The sequence below is a fragment of the Mustela lutreola genome, chromosome 7, assembly GCF_030435805.1.
Source record: "Mustela lutreola isolate mMusLut2 chromosome 7, mMusLut2.pri, whole genome shotgun sequence".
NCBI classification, from domain to species: Eukaryota; Metazoa; Chordata; class Mammalia; order Carnivora; family Mustelidae; genus Mustela; species Mustela lutreola.
This window is the reverse complement of record NC_081296.1, coordinates 109,113,478-109,134,993: the sequence shown is the minus strand read 5'-3', so window position 1 is coordinate 109,134,993 and position 21,516 is coordinate 109,113,478. Positions and strand designations below refer to the sequence as shown.

Here is a 21,516-nt window from a genome sequence, read left to right as displayed (position 1 = left end):
CCATGTCGGCTCTCTCAGTCAACCTTTTAATACTAAATCTCCATCTACTTCACAATTGCAGTGCAGTCTGAAGCCCACCATCATTTGTCTTTGCATTTCTTTCATGTTTGTCAGACTTGCAAAGTGATAGGAAGGCATCCACACCTTCTTCCTTCATAGGTGTTTCCCCAGTAAATCTCTTGCACATTTACTCACATCTTGGCATCTGCTTCTAGAAGACTCAAACGGACACACTAAAGACAGAAAGTATTTTAAATTAGAAAGTGTGTAATATAGATTTAAACCTTTTTTCAGATTTGAGAAAGTGCACTCACATGAAAGCAAAGCGGGGAGGACATGGGCAGGAGAGGGAAAGACTTCCAAACACATTCTGCCTTTGGTGGGGCTCTTAGGACCCTGAGATCATGACCTGAGCTGAAACCAAGAGTCTGATGCTTAACTGAGCCACCCAGGCGCCCCCAATTTTTTTTTTTTAAGATTTTATTTATTTGACACAGAGAGATCACAAGTAGGCAGAGAGGCAGGCAGAGAGAGAGGGAGAGGAAAGCAGACTCCCCATTGAGCAGAGACACCGATGCCCTAAGACTATGACCCGATCTGAAGGCAGAGGCTTAACCCACTGAGCCACTCAGGTGCCCCCAGTGTTTTGTTTCTAAGTTGAATGTGCAAAGCCAGGATATACAATGTCTTTTGTTTTTAGAGAGAGCGTTTGCAGAAGAGGAAGAGATAGAATCTTAAGCACGCTCCATGCCCATCATGGAGTCCAAGGTGGGGCTTGATCTCACAATCCTGAGATCATGACATGAACTAAAATCAAAGGTCGGATGCTTAACAAAATGAGCCACCCAGGCACCCCAGAATACACAATGCTTTAAAAACAAAATACAAAGCCTTTGGATTTTATATATTAAGTTTTAATTAAGAAGAAGTGAAAATTTATTCAGATCAATTTATTTGAACTCACATCCAAGAAGAACATTCAACTTCAGGATTAGAAATAAAAATGGGAACAGTTTACTTCTTTTTTGGTAAGGGGAGGATCATACAAGTCCAGCTGACAAGAGTACTAACAGCTTTGTGAAGTTACTAGTTAAATTCCGTCTATATTCAAGTATATATCAAGTTCTTACTTGGTTTATACAGAATTGATTCAATCCTAGCAAAGTCAGGGTAATTTAAGTAAACCTCTGAGTTTTACTCTCAAGTCTGAAAGCTTAGATTTGATTATAACCACAGCACAAGTGATTATCTTCACTTCCTGCAAATGTAATCAACTTTTAAAATAACAGGCAAACATCAATTTTACATAAACCTTATTAAGGGTAGGAGAAAACTGCAATTGTTCATTCAATTCGAGTCTAAACCACAAATCCAAATTGTACTTTATCTCTATTGTCAAATCAAGCCAAGAAAGCCTATTACAGACTGTAAGAAGTGAATGTGAACTTGCAGGATCCACTAAGGGGATACTCTGAAAATCTATCATCACGTTACTTTCAAGAAATTACAGAAATTATTTTCAAGTATGCTCCAAGGGTCACCTCTTAAATGAAGGAATAACCTTCAGGAAGTCAGGTGACAAGTATTATTTATCTACATTTTATACGTTAAGAGATGAAGATATTTAGGATTGAGTAATCTATTCAGAATTAAACAAAAAATAGACTCCACTTTTATTTGAAAAAGGATTAATGTACCCCAAATCCCTTTCCATTGGGTCATATCCATTAGTCTACACTTCTTAGAAGCCAATCCATTTAAAAAGTCACCTCCACTGTGTCAAATATCTTAATACACTAGAATGGCATAGGCAGACTCTTGTAGCATTGTTCATTTCTACTAGGACATTAAAAAAAGAAAAAAAAACTTTGTGCTTTTTGTTCATTCTTTAGAAATAAAAATAATTGTAAAACTGATTACAGTTAAAACCAAAATTGTAAAGATTTTTTTTTCCAAAATAGAAATAATAGTCTGCTTGATTTAAAATCTTTCATTCATTTGGGTATTATTTAACACATAGGAGTTTTTTTTTTTTTGTTTTTTTTTTTTTTACATTTAAACATTGTTCTCCCTGTGTTGTCTCCAGAAATAGTTAAGTCTACTTTCCTGTGAAATTTACTCCACCAATCAATATATAACCTATTTGACTCATTATAAATAAAAGTGACAAAAAAGTTTTAAAATAAAAACTAAGTATATTTGTAAGAGATAGGTTTCAAGGTTTTTGTTTCAAAGGAAAAAACTGCTCTATTATGTGGGTCTATAAAATGATCCAAACTTCAGAGAGACAGGAAGTTGATAACTTGATTTGTCTTCTTAATGGCTTTGGCTCATGAATAAATGATAATGGTTTGTGTTTTTCTTATAAAAAGAAATGGAATTTGTATGAGTCCTATTGGCCACATTTACTCTACTTTTTAAAGGATTTCTAATTACTTAGACATTCTTTCTATTATTTATAATAAGTCACAACTTTAACTGAAAGCCATTCTTTGACCATTAGCTGAAATTCAGGAAAGAACACAGTTCTGTTCACCAAATCAATAAATCTAACCACAGGCTGACTAAAAGCTTCCTTTAATCTTCTTCCTTTAAATTAAACCATTCTCCCTATGAATTATTTAAGTGAATGGCATAGCTATAGAAAGATCACATAGGATTTTTCATACAAAAATGCTCCAGGATCCCAAAAAAATCCATTCAGAATATTTTAGGAATTAGAATATGAATCAAGATGCTATGGCTTAAAAAAAAAAATGCATGGTGGTGGTGGTGATGGGATTGTCCTGAAAAGCTTGAGAAATAGAAAAGTCAAGTTTATTTCCTGATTAGTGCAGGATGATTCCCAAAGCGCAGTTAAGTGTCTGGTCCAGACCAGCTATTAGCAGTTAAGTAGTTCCCTTTCACTATCAAGGCTCTTCCCTGAGGTGATGCCTAAATTCTTAATTTTAATATTTTATCTTGTTTCTTTTAGCTCCATCTTCTCTCACCAATAAGCTCTAGACATTTCCACCATGCTGATGCTTTCTCAACTCTGGAATTTATACTTTTCAAATGCCCACAAACCTAGAGTTACAAAATTTATATTTAGATATATTTGTATCTTTCCTTAAGTTCCTTTCATGACTTAGTCACTTTTGTTTTATATATTCCAATAATTACATATTTTACATTTTAAAAATAGGTTTGTGAATACTGGATGCTCTTCCAAATTTATCCCCACAAAGAGAAAGGTATTAACCTTTCTGAATTCCAATTCTTTAATGTTTTAAAAAATTAATTACTCTTTCCTTTTTCCTTCGTGGTTAACAATTCCCTTCTCAAGTCTTTATACTTGTACTTTCCATATTTCTTTTCACTCTAGCAAATACCAAAGGAAAAATACAAACCATTTCAGAGTAAATGAGTCTCTTCCCTGCTCTCATTTATTAGATCATTTACTTCAAGGATATATATATGGCAGTATTTTGAAAATGTTAACAGTTATTAATACCTTTAAGTTGAAAAAATAAGAAAGCCAAAGAAAATATATCACAAGCAACCAGTTTGAATATATGAAAAGCTACTCATATCTTGATTTTCATATAAACATTGATTTTTACCATTATAAAAGACAACATAATTATATTTCACTTTTTCTTTATAAAATTACTCTATAACAGAATATTTGTTAGCTAGTCATCCCTAAGGTTTTTCTGTACTGATAAAAAGTTACTTTTAAAAGAAAAATATTTAAAACAATAATTGTTTCACAGAAACAGAAAGTCTCATTATCAAATTCTGATAAAAAACTATAATCATGGGTAGAGTCTTACTACACTATTAGTGTTCTTTCACCAAAAATGGATATTTAGGAAGCAGTTTATTGGTAAATAAGACAAGCTTCTCAGTGATCTACAAAAAGTGTCACAATAAAGATGAGGTAGTATGAGACTTTTCTACTTTTGAAAAAGGGAAGTATCATCTTTAGAAGAGATATTTATCCCGATATCGGTGTTAATGATATCCTGAGCCTCATTACTCCACAGACAGGTGCCATAATTAGTAGTTACCCTACCTGGAATAAGACAATCTTGAGATCACTGAGAAAAAAAAAATGCTAGAAAATGGTAAGATATTTTCTTGGTTTAATTTTGTTGTAACTGCTTAAAATGTATTTTAAAGCTATTACTGAAAAATGCCATCTTTATGTTTACAACAGAACTGCAGGAAAGGGAAATGCTACTTCAACATAAAAGCAATGATACTTAAGAAACATCTGTTCTAATTGGAAACTTGAGTCAAATTTCTTCCAATCCAGGTAGAAGCAGCTTCCTACCGGACCTAAATTAGCATCAAGAAATCAATTACTAGGAAAAACAGAAAGAAAGAAAGAAAGAAATCAATTACTAAGATATTAAAAATGCCAATTTGTACAAAGGGCTAGACAGCTCACCAGAAGAAAAAACTGTCTAAGAAATTTATTTGCACTGACTCTTTAAAAAAGTGGAGTTAGATAAGGTATCACTCCATTTACCTTTATCATACTGGGATGACATTTCTAAAAATGCTTCTGTACTGGGATAGCAAATTTAAAATACTACTTCTAGTGCCTAGTGCTATTCAGTATGGTGTAAGCCATGTAGCTCGCAAAACGTTTTTCCTTTTTTGAAGCCACAGTAAAGACATGTTAATTCTGAAGACAGGAATAATTATTTGAAACTTGAAAATCAAAACCAATATTAAGTTTCAAAAAACTGAGCTCCATGTTTTACTTCTTGAATCCTTAGTGAAGCTCACTTTAAAATAATGAAGACTACTTAGGTCCTCTTTGGTTACTGATGGAAATTTCTGGCTGTTTATAAAACCGTGGCATCTCTCCAAAATAACAGGCTCAGAGTTTCTATGAAAAGGGTAATCAGAAGAAATGCTTCATAAGTAAATACAGAAAAACCCCATAGTTGCTTTAATATGTTAGTAACTACTATATTAATAGTGTTATTATTTTTAAAGCTTCTAGCGAGAAAGGAACAATATTTGTTCTGAAGATAGCAACTCATCTAGGTTGAGTAAAAGACCTATTCAAAAATAAATGACCATGCTACAGTGTAGAAAATAAATTCACTTCCAAAAAGTCATGTTCTCATTTGATTCTTCCTAATCAGATTAATCAAATTTAGTAATACTGCTTTATAGTTAGTATTTAAAATGAAAACACTTCAAGTTTAATTTCAAACCATTTTGTTACCTTTAACATCCCTATTATTTATTATTAAGGTACAAGACTCAATTACATTGATATGGATTGTGAATTACAACACACTCAGGTTAACTGAAGAATTTTAAAACAACTCGGGAAAGGGGGATGAGGAAACTGTATTTTATGTATAGGGATGCCAATGGCATAGGTTAACAAGGGAACATGTAGGAAAGGACATAAGCTTATTTTTAAAGGAAAGTATGAAATATAGATTACTTAATTGTATTTGCAATGCCTACCAAATTTCAAATATCCCTGGACCTTAAGCAAATTACAATTAAGAAAAAAAATTAAGTATACAATCTATCTGTAAAACCAAAAACCAAACACCTGGTAAAAAATATTCATTAACCCCTAGTGTGTAACTTTAAACAATTAGTTTTTCTTAAGAAAAATAAACTGATCTGGAAGTAAAATTTGGGGCAGAGATTTATTTTAGATTTGAACTGCCCTTGTAGAAAAATTCAAAGTGACATAAGAAAAATAAAATATTAAATGAAAATATGTATATAATCATTCCCATATTCCTACACATTCCCTAGCATTGTTCTGGTGCATCAATCCTGAGTACTCTAACTTTTGATTTATAGTGATATTCCTTCAGATATAATTTCATAGAAGAAGGAATTGGAAGGGCATCAATGCCATCATAAGTTGTACAGTTACAAATAACTGTTCTGCATATATGCTGCAAGGAAAAGGGGAAGGTCCGAATTAAAGGAGTGGATAAAAGTGGTTCAAAGAACATACAGGCACTTGGGTCCTTATAATGTTCTAGGAGCCCAGTAATGTCAGGAGAATGGAAGACACAAGGATCATGTGCATCAAAGCTAAAGTTGTGATTCCATTGTTCAATTCTAGCATGAAGAGAACGACTATAGCGTCTAAAACTGACTGAGAATAAATAGTCTTCCTGTGCTGAGTCTCGAAGTAAAAAGGTACCCTCTGGTTTTCCCTCTAGTAGAGCTTCAGCTGCATATTTATCCATAACTCCCCAGTAACATGGATTGTTATTGATCTGCAGGAGGTCTGGTACAAGACAGTGGACATAATCAATCTGGGTATGGTACTTAGGAGGTGTTTCCAACTGCAGGATTTCTTCATCCATTTCCCATTTGGGTTTGTTTCTTTTCCTGGAACTTGTGCAAAGTGTAATAATTTCATCATCCGAATCCATATCACTATCTTCTATACTGTTATTTGAAAGCAGGTTCATCACAGAGCCAGTCATGGGACCACCTCTACATGAAGAAGCACTGTTGGTGGTTATGACACAGGGCTGAACATTGGTTTGTGAGAAGCAGTTTACCTCTTCTTCCACGTTTCTTCTTTGTTTTAGCTGACCATCCCTCAGTTCACTCTGAGACGAGTCTGTGCTTACCCATTCACTGGATTTGGAATTTATAGGAGCAGTGTGTCGTTTAATAAAGTGCCACCTAAAGGCTAAATCTGATCGAGGTGGGAAAGGACACTTATCTAACATGAGTTCACTGATATGAATTTTCCTTTTAGATGGAAGCCCCGAAGAGTGCCGACCACTACAATTCTTTATTGGAAAACACTGCCCCACGGCATCTTGCAGTTTCTGTTTAAGAGAGCGGCCTAAAAATCTATGCCCACAGGAATGATCTAAATCCAACTCGACAGATGAACAGCTGTGCTTCCTTTCTTGGCTCCTTAAAGGAACTTCAGTTTTCTCTACAGCATTCACTGTTTCAGCATCTGAACAACTTTCATTCTTTTTTGACCAAGATAGTTTCTTTCCACTCCACACATAACCGTCCTTTCTGTCAGCACTTCTACTTCGACTAGTTTTGGGCCTCACATCTACATTTTTGCTAATACTTTCACTATTTTCTGCCATTTTAACAAATTATCCACAAATTCCAGTGTTATAAATACTGCTTTTTCAGTTTTTCCAGCAGGAAGTTTCTTCTGGGCACTCTCTGGATATATCTAAAGGAAAACAAAACAAAACAGCAGTCATTTGTCATTCACTTCTTTTTTCTTAAATTTTTTTTGAGAGAGAGACCACAGGAACAGGGGAGAGGGAGAGAGAGAATCCCAGGCAGGCTCCATGCTCATGATAAGCAAGTGGGCAGGGGTGGGGTAGGGGTGAGGGGCAGAGACGGGGGAGAGAATCTCAAGCAGACTCCACATTGAGCACTGAGCCCAACATAGGGCTTGATTTCCTGACCATGAGATCATGACCTGAGCTGAAACCAAGAATCAGACAAAGTTTAACCAACTGAGCCATCCAGGCATCCAATTGTCATTTACTTCACACACAGTAGTTTCTATTTTAAGCCCTAATCAGACATAAGATGAAAAAGCATAACTAGTACATGAACAAGATAAGAATACTGAATATGTTGGAAGACAGTTCCAAGATATTTTGTTTTCACTTAAATGATCTGCTCTTCTATATACTATAATTTCATAGTGCCCAGGAGTCAAGAATATACGTTCTTTTCCTACAGTTAATTTTCAATGTAGGTTGGAAAAAGTGAGGCCGCCTCTTAGTCCAACTGTATGCTCAAAATATGAACAATTGCTAGTCTTGAGGTATACCTTATGTCAATCTCTCCTCCCCTTATTTTTATTTCACAGCAGACTAGTCAGTGAATTGATTACAAGAGGTAGAAATACATGAGTTGGTGTTTGAGAACCACTACCCTGTAGTTCCCTCAACCCTCAACCTCCCTCTCCTTGCTTTGTTTCCTATTGATTGAAAATATAAACTTTAAGTTCTAAAAGCTGTTGAGAATTAATAATCACCACTGAACAACAGGAACGTCATGCAAGCATTCCCAATGCAGTTTTGTCAACTCATTTCAGTAAATGGTCAATTTCACTATCAGTCTGGGCAGTTTTTAGAAAATAAGGAATAGGATAAAAAAATAAAAAATCTGTTACTTTACACATATACCCTTGTATTTTTCTTGGTAATCTTGAGAAACAAGCAGTTAAATTTCTATAGAGCAATGACTGTCTTATAAAATTGGCTACAGGGGCACCTGAGTGGCTCAGTGGGTTAAAGCCTCTGCCTTCAGCTCAGGTCATGGTCCTGGGGTCCTGGGATTGAGCCCCACATTGGGCTCTCTGCTCAGCAGGGAGCCTGCTTCCCCCCCCCTCCTCCCCACCTGCCTCTCTGCCTACTTGTGATCTCTGTTAAGTAAATAAATAAAATCTTTAAAAAAAATAAAATAAAATTGGCTAGATACATTAGAATTAAACAATGTGAAGCACTGAGTTTTATTAAGACTAATAGTAATGATTGGTTATAGAGGGGATTAGTGCGAAGGCCCGCGGCGGGTGTTGACGCGATGTGATTTCTGCCCAGTGCTCTGAATGTCAAAGTGAAGAAATTCAATGAAGCGCAGGTAAACGGCGGGAGTAACTATGACTCTCTTAAGGTAGCCAAATGCCTCGTCATCTAATTAGTGATGCGCATGAATGGATGAACGAGATTCCCACTGTCCCTACCTACTATCCAGCAAAACCACAGCCAAGGGAACGGGCTTGGCGGAATCAGCGGGGAAAGTAGAGGGGATTAGTTTAACTATTCTTAGGTGGAATATTAAGCCCAGAATTGAGATTCTGTAATCCTAAATAAGGATTTTATAATCTCAAATATTATGCAAATGAAATGTGAATTTGGAGACTTTACAATTAAGTTTCTGATTATGTCAGAGGAACATCAGAATCCCACCAGTCACGTAAATGTTTAGAGCCACCTGAATGCATTTTCAAAGCAATAGGATTTTTCAAGCAAGCATCTGTAGTAGCAAATAAGACTGGCAAGTACTTAAAAGTGTGAACTAATGAATCAAACTTGCCAAATAAAATACTCCATTTCTGAACGCTGAATAGCACCTGGTGATTATACAGACTATTTTGTTTAGTGAGCTCACTAGTGAATACTCATTTAAAATCCATAGGGAAAGTATTTCTAAATCTAATTTTGGGGGATACATCATTATTTATTATACCAAAATTATATTAAACATTATGCTTTAGCTGTTTGTTGACTAAGTTCCACTGAACAAAAATAAACAAGAAGGCAACAAAGTAAGCTGAAGAATATGAAGAGTCATTGATTAGAAGAGACATCTGTTATTAAGAGCTTATACTTAAACATATTTTTCAAGATAAAAAAGTAATAAAGGAGCCCTAAGCAGACCTTTTTCATTAATACTACGTAGTTTCTACTTTTTTTATTCAGTTCTGAAAAATATGTAAGATCTGAAATGCCTGGTGATCTACTAAAAAAATACCCAAAGAGCAGTTTATTAAACTCTATAAGCAACTTTACTCCACTGAATATAAACTCCCTCAACTTGCCTATTAACTCTACATTGTACCATTTCTTCTTTCACTTCTATTATCAAAGATAAGCTCCCTATCTCTGATCTTGATGGCATTCCCATCTTTACCAGGGCCTGCTTCAGTTTTTCTCTCTCAAGTTCTCTCTGCTGTCAGTAACAACCAAGTCTCCTATAAAATTGTTTAGTGATTCTAATGCTTCTTTTAGCTACTACACCTGCTGCTTTCCATTACTAAATTTGTTAGTGAATATTGTAACTTCATTTCCCCTCAAAATGAGAACAGCTTTTTGTTTTCTGATTGTAAAATAAGTAATTGTTTGGTTTGAAATGGCCAAGTGAAAATCTTTTTGCTCTATCCTCTCAGAAGTCAACCTAAAACAAGGAAAAAATGAGAAAACACAAATCTTATCTTTGACAAGACTAGCAGATATCTACAACTTGAATCACAAAATATGAGGACAGAATATGAATGGAGGAGCAGTAAATAACTCAGCAGCTGAGAGCTGGGTAACACTAGGCACAGAGATGACAGGGATGAGAAGCAAACCAACAGAGTAAGCAAAGTCCAGGACTCTGAGGCACCAGAGGATACAGAAGTGGGTGGAGAACAGGGTGGAAAATATGCATAAGTACAACTGGATCTCTCCATTTTTTACTCCTACACTTAGAGGAGATGGGATATTTATCATTTGGGGAAACGGAACTAGTGAGGCCCAGAACTCTGGATATCAGACATAGAGGGCAGAGGGGAGGTTTGGAACAAAAATCAGAATGAAAGCTCCTACTTCCTTTTTCCATCCAACACCCAAAACTCCAGCAGCCAGACTTATACCTCCTAATAGGGGAACTAAAAGATACTTTGCAGAAGAAACAGAATGGCCAAAGCAGTGGGGAGTCTGCTCCAGATTCTCTCTCTCCCTCTTCCTATGCCCCTCCCCTGACGTATACTCTCTCTCTCTCAAAATAAATAAACGAATCAAAAAGAACAAAATAAAACAAATAAAACTGGAAGACCCACCCAAGCATGCAGAGAAGCTTGCCAGTCCACAAGCCCCACCTACTCACACACACAGCTGTCGGGCAGCATTGTTGTGCTTCATTCACTCCACGATATGAATGAATAGTCACAGGTCATCAGATTTTTGAGGAAAGCCTCTAACATGAACAATAACAGTTTTAGAGGCTAAAACTAAAAGCTTAGAGAAAACAATAACCACAAAAAGAGCAGAAAATAAAATTAATTTCTTCCAAGTTAAGAGAAGATATCACACCTACGAATAAGTAAGAGGCGTCTGGGACAATTGGAGAACAAGAAAGTTTTGTAAATTAAAAATATGATTACAGAGATAAAATATTCAATAGGAAAGTTGGGAGAATAAATTGAGGAAGTAACATGAAATAGGAAAAAAATGGTTTATTAGACACAAAAGGTAAGAAAACTTAGAGGACCAATATAGACATTTCACAGAAAATAACAAAATGAAGAAGGGAAACTATGTTAGAAAATTTCTTAGAACCAAAGGATATGTGCATCCATACTGATAGAGTTCACTGAGTACCCAGCACAATGGGGGGGAATGCACACTGAGCTACATTATTCTAAAATTTTAGAACCCTAACGATAAAGTGGAGACACTAAAGTTAAGAGGGCAGATGTCATGTTAAGTGTTCTTACCACAGTTAAATAAAGAAATAAATAAGTCCACACCCCAAAATTGATAAAAATCAAAAAACAGTCTTCCTGGGGCGCCTGGGTGGCTCAGTGGGTTAAGCCTCTGTCTTTGGCTCAGGTCATGATCTCAGGGTCCTGGGATCGAATCCCCACGTCAGGCTCTCTGTTCAGCAGGGGGCCTGCTTCCCCCTCTCTGTCTGCCTGCCTCTCTGCCTACTTGTGATTGCTCTCTCTCTGTCAAATAAATAAATAAAAACTTTAAAACAAAACAAATCTTCCTGAGGAAAAAAGGTCACAAAGGATTGTAAATAAATGGCATCTGGCTTCTCAACAGTAACACTGGAAGCCAGAGGCTAGTTTTGGAAGATGGAAGCTACTTTCCAACTTTGAAGAGATAACCAGCCAAATTATCCATCAAATATGAGGATAAATTAAAGAAATTTTCAGATATGCAAAGCATTAACAATTTTACCTCATATTGGAAGATACAGTCTTCTAAAATTAGAATGTACACCCACAACAAAAGACATAACACAGGAAATAAAGAGAGGAAATGTGGGGCGCCTGGGTGGCTCAGTGGATTAAGCCTCTGCCTTCGGCTCAGGTCATGATCTCAGGGTCCTGGGATCGAGTCCCGCATGGGGCTTTCTGCTCAGCAGGGAACCTGCTTCCTCCTCTCTCTCTCTGCCTGTCTCTCTGCCTACTTGTGATTGCTCTCTGTCAAATAAATAAATAAAATCTTTAAAAAAAAAAAAAAAGAGAGGAAATGTGAATTCTTAGGATGATGAAGAAGGAAAGTCTCTAGATAATAGGGTCTCCAGAGCAACTAGTTCACTTAACGACACAGGGCTATAGACTCCAAGGTGGAAGATCTTGAGGAAAAAAAAAAAAGAACAGACTTCTGGAAAATTCAATCGAGAACAATGCCAACAGAAGAAGAATTAGGTAATTATCAATTACACAAAAATTCAAGAGTTATACAAGAAAGTAGAGTTGTAAAACATCTGGCTCAGGACTGCAAATATCATTTACATATTCATCAAAACTGCAATATAAATGCAATTAAGAAAATGGAAAGATGGGATGCCTGGGTGGCTCAGTTGGTTAAGCATCTGCCTTCCGCTCGGGTCATGATCCCAGGGTCCTGGCATTGAGTTCTGCATCACGTTCCTTGCTCAGCGGGGAGCCTGTTTCTCCCTCTGCCTGCTGCTCCCGCTGCTTCCTGCTTGTGTTCATGCACACTCTCTCACTCTGACAAATAAATAAACAAAATCTTAAAAAAAAAAAAAAATAGAAAGAAAGGAAGGAGACTTAAAAAAAAAGAAAAGGAGACTAAACGAGTTAAATCCTCATCTATCATAAAAGGAAGTCAAGTGACAATGTCTGATAACTGATGAATCAAGAAAGAAGTATTAGCATACGATTTAGAAATATAAAGGTAAATATCTGAAAAACAGTTAAAAGATTGAAAGTGGATGCCTTTGGATTGGGTAGGACTGTAGCATTTATATTATCTAATATTTCAATTTCATTTTTAACCTGGGTGCATATATCATTTTGATGAACATAAATAATCATAATTCATAGTTATGATTAATTCAAACTAAGCTAATAATTATGAAAAAAACAAAAACAAAAACAAAACCCCAAGCTATCCATAACCCTACCATTCAGCAGAAACCATTTTAACATCTTCAACATCTTTATGCATGGATATGAGAAGAATGCAGTTCCATAGCACAGTAATGGTGGCCACTAGCAGTTATGGTTTGAGTCCAGCTTATTTTATACTAGCCACATGACTTGAAACCTCAGTGTTTTTCATCTATAAAATAGAGATATTGGGGATGCCTGGGTGGCTCAGTTGGTTAAGTGGCTGCCTTTGGCTCAGGTCAGGATCCCACCGTCCTGGGATCGAGTCCTGCATCAGGCTCCTTTCTCAGCCGGAGATTGCTTCTCTCTCTGCTTCTGCACGCCACTCTGCCTGCTTATGCTCTCTCTCTCAGACAAATAAATAAATAAATCTTAAAAAAAAAAAAAAAAAAAAAAAGAGATATTGATGTTATTGTATTCAACTGTTGGAGATTAAATGAAATGATGTATATAAAGTACTCAGCTCAGATCCTAAATGTATTAAGTAATCAATAAGTGTTCTTATTTTTTTTTTTACAATGACCTCTTATTTTTTTTAAAAGAAACAGATTATACCTATATTATTTTATTAAAGCACATAAGCCAGTTTAATAGAAATTATTCCTGGGGCTCCTGGGTGACATAGTTGTTGGGAATGTCCAACTCTTCTTTTCTGCTCTGGTTGTGATCCCAGCCCCATGTTCAGCTCCACATTCATCATGGTGTCTGCTTGAGATTCTCTCTCCCTCTTCCTGCCCCTCCCACTTGTTCTCTCTCTCTCTCAAATAAGTAAATCTTAAAAAAAAGAAATAGTTTATAATGACAACATGACAGAATACTTTTGTCTCTAGTCCAATTCTAACTTAAAAAGTTTATAAGCAAATAGAATTTTCGGGAGGATAACATGTTTCAGTGAAAAAGGATCAACATGCCAGATATAGCTGGAACTCAAGAGACACGAAGCTAGAGAACATTTTCTCCCAGAGAACTAATTTCCACCCTTATTCTATATAAGCTAACATGCCAACATAACAGATTTACTTTGATAAGGCTTACCAACTTGTACATAATAGTTACTAATAAATTAAGTATTCTCTGGATTTTTGGTTAACTGTTCTTACATGTGCTAATGCTGCAGATGTCTATAAAATAATGTGACATACCATCGCCCTAGATGAATGTTCCATACATTTACTTGTACTTAAAGAGTTAATACACAGAAAATCTTGACTTAGTTTTATATGTATCTGAGAATTATAGCCTTCTATAAATTTTACATAGCTATTTCTTTTGCTAGAAAACTGAGTTCATGCTTCAGAAGTCCCTCGCACTTTTATAAATTATGGCAAAAAATTGATTTGGTAAAACATGACCATATCTCAATATATGGTCCAAAATGTCATTTAATGTTACAGTCTTCAAAGTAGTAAGAAAATTTAACTTCTACTTATATTTGTATAAACATTAGAAAAATTAAAATTCATTACTGTTGAATATATGCTTGGCAATGTTCCCATCACTCATTGTCAAATTACTTGTTGGATGGTGTCCTGTTCCTGAAGGAAGAGTGGGAGTTCCAAAAAGCTGAGGACCTGATGGCAGCCCTCTCCATTTCTTTGTTTACCTACAGTGAACTGTACCTGCTTCCATGTTGCTAGAATAGATTTGTGGATTATATTACCTTAAATAATATAATCTTCAAAATATTTGTAAACAGACACAATCATAGACATTTTATAACGTATCAGGTTTGCTAGTTATCTTAAGGTAACTAGCAAAGTACCGAAGTTGTTGAAATTGAAGGTGTTCTAAAATTGATGATCTTTACTGGGAATAAGTGGTTCTCAGAAGCTATTTAGCAGATATATTAAAAAAGAAAGGCAAAACAGAACATTTAGCTGGTTATTTCATGGTGTAGGTAACATCTTAATTACTAATAAAGTAACTGCTTAAAAAAGTTTGTGCTACAGAGAGATCTTTTTTGAAAAAAGATATTCAGAATTTCCTTCACTATTATGTGATTTCTTTACAAAAATGATAAAAATCCATTATATGTATAAACTCTCAAATCTTTACATTTAGAAAAATAATTTTCTTTCTTTTCTTTTAAAGATTTTACTTATTTATTTGACAGACAGAGATCACAAGTAGGCAGAGAGGCAGGTAGAGAGAGAAAGAGAGGAAGAGAAGCAGGCCTCCTGCTGAGCAGAGAGCCTGATGCGGGGCTTGATCCCAGGACCCTAGAATCATGACCTGAGCCGAAAGCAGTGGCTTTAACCCACTGAGCCACCCAGGCACCCCAGAAAAATAATTTCTTAATCTCTTCCACAAGTTTCATTAAAATTTAACTTTTTTTTTTTTTTAAAGTGAGTGCATGCAAGGGGTGGGGAACAGAGCAGAGGGAGAGAATCTTAAGCAGGCTCCATGCTGTGTGGAGTCTGACATGGGGCTCAATCCTATGACCCTGAGATCATGCTCGGAGATGAAATCCAGTCAGACACTTACTAAGCTTAACCGACTTTTTGCCACCCGGGGGGGCAAACCTTAAAATTCTTTTTTTTTCTTTTTCTTTTTTTCCAAACCTTAAAATTCTTTTATTAAAAAAAGATTTTATTTATTTATTTTTTTAAGATTTTACTTATTTATTTGACAGACAGAGATCACAAATAGTTAGAGAGAGAGAGGAGGAAGTAGGTTCCCTGCTAAGCAGAGAGCCTGATGCAGGGCTCGATCCCAGGACCCTGGGATCATGACCTGAGCCGAAGGCAGAGACTTTAACCCACTGAGCCACCCAGGCACCCCCAAACCTTAAAATTCTTAAAAATAAGTTCAACCACCGTGTTCTCCAAAAAAATAACAATTTTTAATGAGAACATTATTTTTACTGTTCTATTTTTAAAGACTAAAGATGAGTATTAGAAAAGTGTTTTGGTGTCTTGCCTATAGAAATAAAATCTAAGTGTAAAAAAAAAGTGTTGGGTTCTGAATCTGAATGGATCCTTTCAAATAGCCTATCACTAGTTCTTGGAATTTTACAAATTTCGAATAAATGAGGCAGAAGAGATCAAAGTGATAAGAAAATGGCTTTATGGGGCACCTGGGTGGCTCAGTGGGTTAACCTTCTGCCTTTGGCTCAGGTCATAATCTCAGGGTCCTGGGATCGAGCCCCACCGATGCGGGGGGCTACTCTCTGCCTACTTGTGACCTCTCTCTCTCTCTCTGTGAAATAAATAAATCTTTAAAAAAAATAAGAAAGTGCCTTTACTACCATTTTTTATGTAGTATAGAAATCAAAGATGATACTTTAAAGGGTGCTGACAAATCCACACAAATCCTTTTGGAGCAAATTTTAGAAGAAATATTAACTTGGGCTAATATTTAAATGATTGTATGTTCCCTGAGCATGCCAGAGAGAAATGGCCAGGAACCTGTCACTGAACAAGAGAGAACAGAAAACTAAGAGCTGGCAGTACCTGGACTTTTAAAAGTGGAAGGACCTTAAAAGAATCCTGAAAACCAAAATATTTAAGATACATGATTCTAACTCTTTAGGGAATAAACTGGATTAAACAGATGTATTTTTTTCTTTCCAATTTATAATTTTTTTAATAATAAAAACAATATATGCTCAGTATAAATTTATGGAACATCCAGAAAAGTTTAAAAGTTTTAAAAAAACCTATAATTCAATTACCTAAAGGTAGTAAATTTAGACATTTTGTTCTAGTTTCTTGCAGTTTATTTTCCTGTAAGAGTAATTTAGTCTAAAGAGAAAATTTTAGGGATGCCTGGGCGGCTCAGTGGGTTAAGCCTCTGCTTTCGGCTCAGGTCATGATCTCAGGGTCCTGGGATCAAGCCCCGCATTGAGCCCCACATTGGGTTATCTGCTCAGTGGGGAGCCTGCCCCCCCCCCCGCCCCGCCTGCCTCTCTGTCTACTTGTGATATCTCTCTTTGTGTCAAATAAATAAATAAAATCTTAAAAAAATAAAGAGAAAATTTTAATGTTTTAAACATCTATAAAAAATCAACAATCTAGTTTTTCACTATATTATATTTAAAAATGATAATGGGCAGATGAAATAGCATGAAGGGCTAAATCATCAAATACAGGCTAAAATCCAGACTTTGTCACATACTAGTTATATCATCTGATTTTAAAATCTCATTTAGCTTCAATTTTCACACTGCAAAATCTGGATAATGCAAGCTGCCTTATGTTTTTACCACCAGTATTTAAGATGTATGAAAATAGCATACATTGAGATTAATGAAAATGCATATCAGTTAGCTTCCAGGAGTACTCAGAACTTCTAATGTAAAATTAATTTCTAAAAATGAGAGGTGGGCAAGTGGCAAAATTAAAAAAAAAAAAAAAAAAGGAACAAAAGACAACAAAGTCCACATATAAGGCTTGAAAATCTGAGGCTGAGGGGGCTTCAGCATTTCTTTCTTTCTTTTTTTTTTTTTTAAGATTTTATTTATTTATTTGACAGAGAGAGAAAGAGAGTTCACAAGTAGGCAGAGAAGCAGGCAGAGAGAGGTGGATGAGCAGAAAGCCCAATATGAGGCTCAATCCCAGGACCCTGGGATCATGACCTGAGCTGAAAGGCAGGGGCTTTAACCCACTGAGCCACCCAGGCACCCTAAACCTTTAATTATTATTATTATTTTTTAAGATTTTACTTATTTATTTGACAGAGAGAGATCACAAGTAGGCAGAGAGAGAGAGAGAGAGAGAGAGGATGAAGCAGGCTCCCTGCTGAGCAGAAAGCCCGATACGGGACTCGATCCCAGGACCCTGAGATCATGATCTGAGCCGAAGGCAGCAGCTTAACCCACTGTGCCACCCAGGCACCCCTAAACCTTTAATTATTAAAAGATGTAGCTTCTTGCAGCACCTGGGTGGCTCAGTGGGTTAAGCTTCTGCCTTTGCCTCCAGTCATAATCTCATGGTCCTCTCAGGCTCTCTGCTCAGCAGGGAGCATCCTGGCCCCCATCCCCTCACCCCACCCCTGCTCCACCACCCACAGCCTCTCTGCCTACTTGTGATCCCTATCTGTCAAATGAATAAATAAAACCTTTTAAAAAAAAATACAGCTTCTAGCAAGCAAATTTAGTAAATACATAGATTTCAACAGAAAGAGTAGGCAAAGTTTCTTCTGATTATAAATTATTCTTTCCATTGTTTCATAATAATTACATTTCCTAAAAAAATTACATATCCTTATATTTAAGCTTGGGTGATAAGTTTTACCAATATAAGTTTTAATAAACTAGTATAAGGTGACTCCAGACTTAAAATGCCTTTGTGTCCTAATGTGTTTTACTAAATTCTAAGTTTTATGGCAACACTTATGATATGGAGGAGCAGTATGGTAGACTACCTTGAATCTGAAGGTAAAAGATCTGAGTTCCATCTCTCATTTTGACATTTGGTAGGAATGTGACTTTGGACAAACTAATCTCTCTGAGTCGGTTTCTTCATCAATAAAAGTGTGAATATATCTGTCTTGCTATGTAAGGATCCACTATCCAGGTGACAAAGTAATCAAATACTGTTGCTGCCTCTAGCCACAAGAGCTGGATAGCTGGGAAAAGAACTTTTATTGTATTGTCTTTTATAACTTAGTAAGTTTACACATAGTCAAGTATTATTTACTCCAAAAATAAATTAAATAGGCTGGTAAGTTTCAGGACATCTTCAGAGATACACAGATCTTCAGATTTCTAAATTGCCTTTAGAAATTGCCGTTCTCCTCATTTATTTTTGAGAGTGAGAGAGAGAACACACACATGTCAGAGAGATGGGGGTTGAGGGGCAGAGGGAGAGAGAGAATCTTAAGTAGGCTCCATGCCCAGAGCAGAGGCCACTTGGGGCTCAAATTTCATGACCTGAGATGAAACAAGTTAGATGCTTAACTGACTGAGCCACCCAGATGTCCCTCTCTTTAGTTATTTTAACATTCTCTTATCTTTCACATAATTAGTGATTTTTACATCAAGTACATATTTTGTTGAAAATGCATTTTTTAAACTCCTTCCATAACACAACACTGGTATGTTTCTTAGATAAACTGAGTCTCTAAGAGTATATAATGTAGCTAATACTCATCACCATCAGCAGAATTGTAATATATTCATGTTTTCTCATCCTATTGCTCTTGAGAACAATATTTGTGAGTGTAAGGACACTATAAATGGTCACAACAGAGCAAAGCTAACTAATCTTCATAGCAGTTTAATCTGTGATCTTGGTGTCATTTTCAGGGAGTTCATTCAGCTACCCACTCCTATGAGACACCCACTGTTAATGATAAATAAATCCATTTGGAAAATTTTGACAGCCACAACAGATTCTTTTTAAAGGCTACATTATCCTAAATAACCACACTATCTTGCTAACATTTAAGTTACTTGCATTTCATTACCACACTATCTTGTACATGTTGTTTGAATGTCTGTTTCCATCAAGACCATGAACTCACTCACATTAAAATTTATAGGCATTTGACTGAAAGAGAAATGTAATACCAGCAAAAGTAAGAGTTTATCTTTTAATACTTGAAAACTTTTACAGGATAATGATTTAAACAAAAACAGTCTATTTTAAATAAAAGCACTAACTACCCACCCAAGGTACCCTGTTAATAACACTAGACATTAGTAACAATTAGTTTTATACATCCATGAGTATCTTCTATACACTGTAACAATCCATGGAAGCAGATATCTCCATTTTAGAAATAAATCTGACATTCAGAAAAAGTAAAGCATATTCAAGGTCATACAATGAGTAACTGAGTAATTAAAACCTGGGGCTGTTTGACTCTAAGGCCTAAGCTCTTTCCATACATATGAAATCTGTAAAGGAAATTTTTCTTTAACCTATGGATTAAATGGCTTGATTGCTAAGGCAGAGTTAAGGGAGAGAAATATAGATACCATTCATAGTTTAATTATTTTTTAAAAAGCATTTTATTTATTTATTTGAGAGACAGAGAGAGTACATGAGACTGGGGAGGGTCAAAGGGAGAAGAGGACTCCCTGCTGAGCAGGGAGCTAGACATGGGCCTAGGTCCCAGGACTCCAGGATCATGACCGGAGCTGAAGGCAGTCACTTAACCAACTGAGCCACCCAGCCATTCATTCACGTGGCCATGAATGGCCACAAAGCCATTCATAATTTTAAAGTCACATAGTGTTATAGATGTCATAGTTAGGGCATTTTATACCTAGAATTCCTGTTCCAATTTACAGATTTTTTTTATGCTGAGCTCTGAATAGTACGGCCTTGAAATCTCATCAAGATATATTCAATATAGAGACAAATATTATCAGAGTTCCACTTCAATCCCATAGTCTATCCAGTGATATTTACTTGGATAAAAAAATTACATATCAGTCTATCTAAAAATTAATGAATGATCTCCAAATAAAATTAAGTCACTCAAAAAGAATCATCTCAGGTATCTTGTGCCGTTGCGGGAAATCCACAATAGTTTGGCTATTTTTCCACAAATTCCAAGTTCACTTTCAGCCAACCATTTTTCCTCTTCATTAACATACCAAACTTGAGTATCTAGGAAGCCTATGTGGAACCCTAGTGCTCCAAACAACCTTCACAGAATGCCAAGACAGGAAGAACAATAGCACCGTTTGTGTTAACTGTGCAACTTTTCACAATGGAACTAGGTTAAAAAACAATGGGGAAATGTCTACACCAGAAAAACGTCTCCCTTAGTTCATAAATTAGTGTCTGATGCAGACTAGAAGGTGGGTACCACAAAAATATGTAACTGTGAGGGTATTCATCACACCCATCTACCAACATGGGAGAACACAGGGACACAATCAAAGCATGAACTTAATAGCCGAGACCTTGGTTCAGATTGTAAGGCGCGAACTAAGTATTCAACAATATTCTTTAGTTCTGGCTCTTCCTTTAGCTCTAAATACGCAGTTCAGAGAATTTTAGGTGGGGGAAGGGGGAAACCCAAGTTACTTTCTTCTTAAGGGATATATGTAGAAGGTCCCCCCCCCCCCCCATAAGCATTAATGTGCAGGCCATACCTCTTGGAACTAAGAATTGAGATGAAAATCTTCCCTCCTTTATCGCTATAGAAACGACAAGGTAAGGACACGAAGGATGCCAAGATTAAAGGTTTGGGAAGGTTCTCGGTCTCCTTGAGAGAAGATGCTCAAAGACCTCATTCTCTAACTGGGCCCCAAGGAGGAGCTGGACACGTTCAGCTGCACTCGGATATGGTTTCATGTTAGGAGAGGCTGGAAGGCGACAGCCGACCCCAGTCGGCAAAGCCAGGCAGCAACCACCCTTCCCCCACTCACCTCTCAGACCGCAGCTTAACTGGGGCTGTCCGAGAAACTGCCGCCATCACCACCGCCATCCCTCTTGAGTGCTCGCTAAGGTGGAGAAGGGAGGCCCAGCCACTTCTGCACCTCGTGTAGGTCCGAAAAGGCCGATGCCTTTGTGCAAGCCCCCACCCGTCGGCGCAGAGTTCCTGTCTCACACATTGCGGTCACCGCCTCCACCTACTCCCAAGGCGCTGCCATCACTTCCGTGTTCGGCACCCTCCCTTTCTTTCTCACTCCCCTAGCAACCGGCTTTTTCTTTTACCGGCGGCGC

At 36.6% G+C, this 21,516-nt stretch overlaps 1 protein-coding gene across 1 annotated transcript; it reads right to left on the bottom strand.

The window, feature by feature from the left end:
- Window positions 1–892: 892 nt before the first annotated feature.
- SOCS4 (suppressor of cytokine signaling 4) lies at window positions 893–21,503 on the bottom strand. Its single transcript, XM_059182152.1, has 2 exons — window positions 21,219–21,503; window positions 893–7,195 (listed from the first exon to the last, which is right to left on the bottom strand). The coding sequence occupies exon 2, from the start codon at window positions 7,101–7,103 to the stop codon at window positions 5,778–5,780; it is 1,326 nt and encodes a 441-aa protein (XP_059038135.1). The 5' UTR covers window positions 7,104–7,195; window positions 21,219–21,503; the 3' UTR covers window positions 893–5,777.
- Window positions 21,504–21,516: the final 13 nt, after the last annotated feature.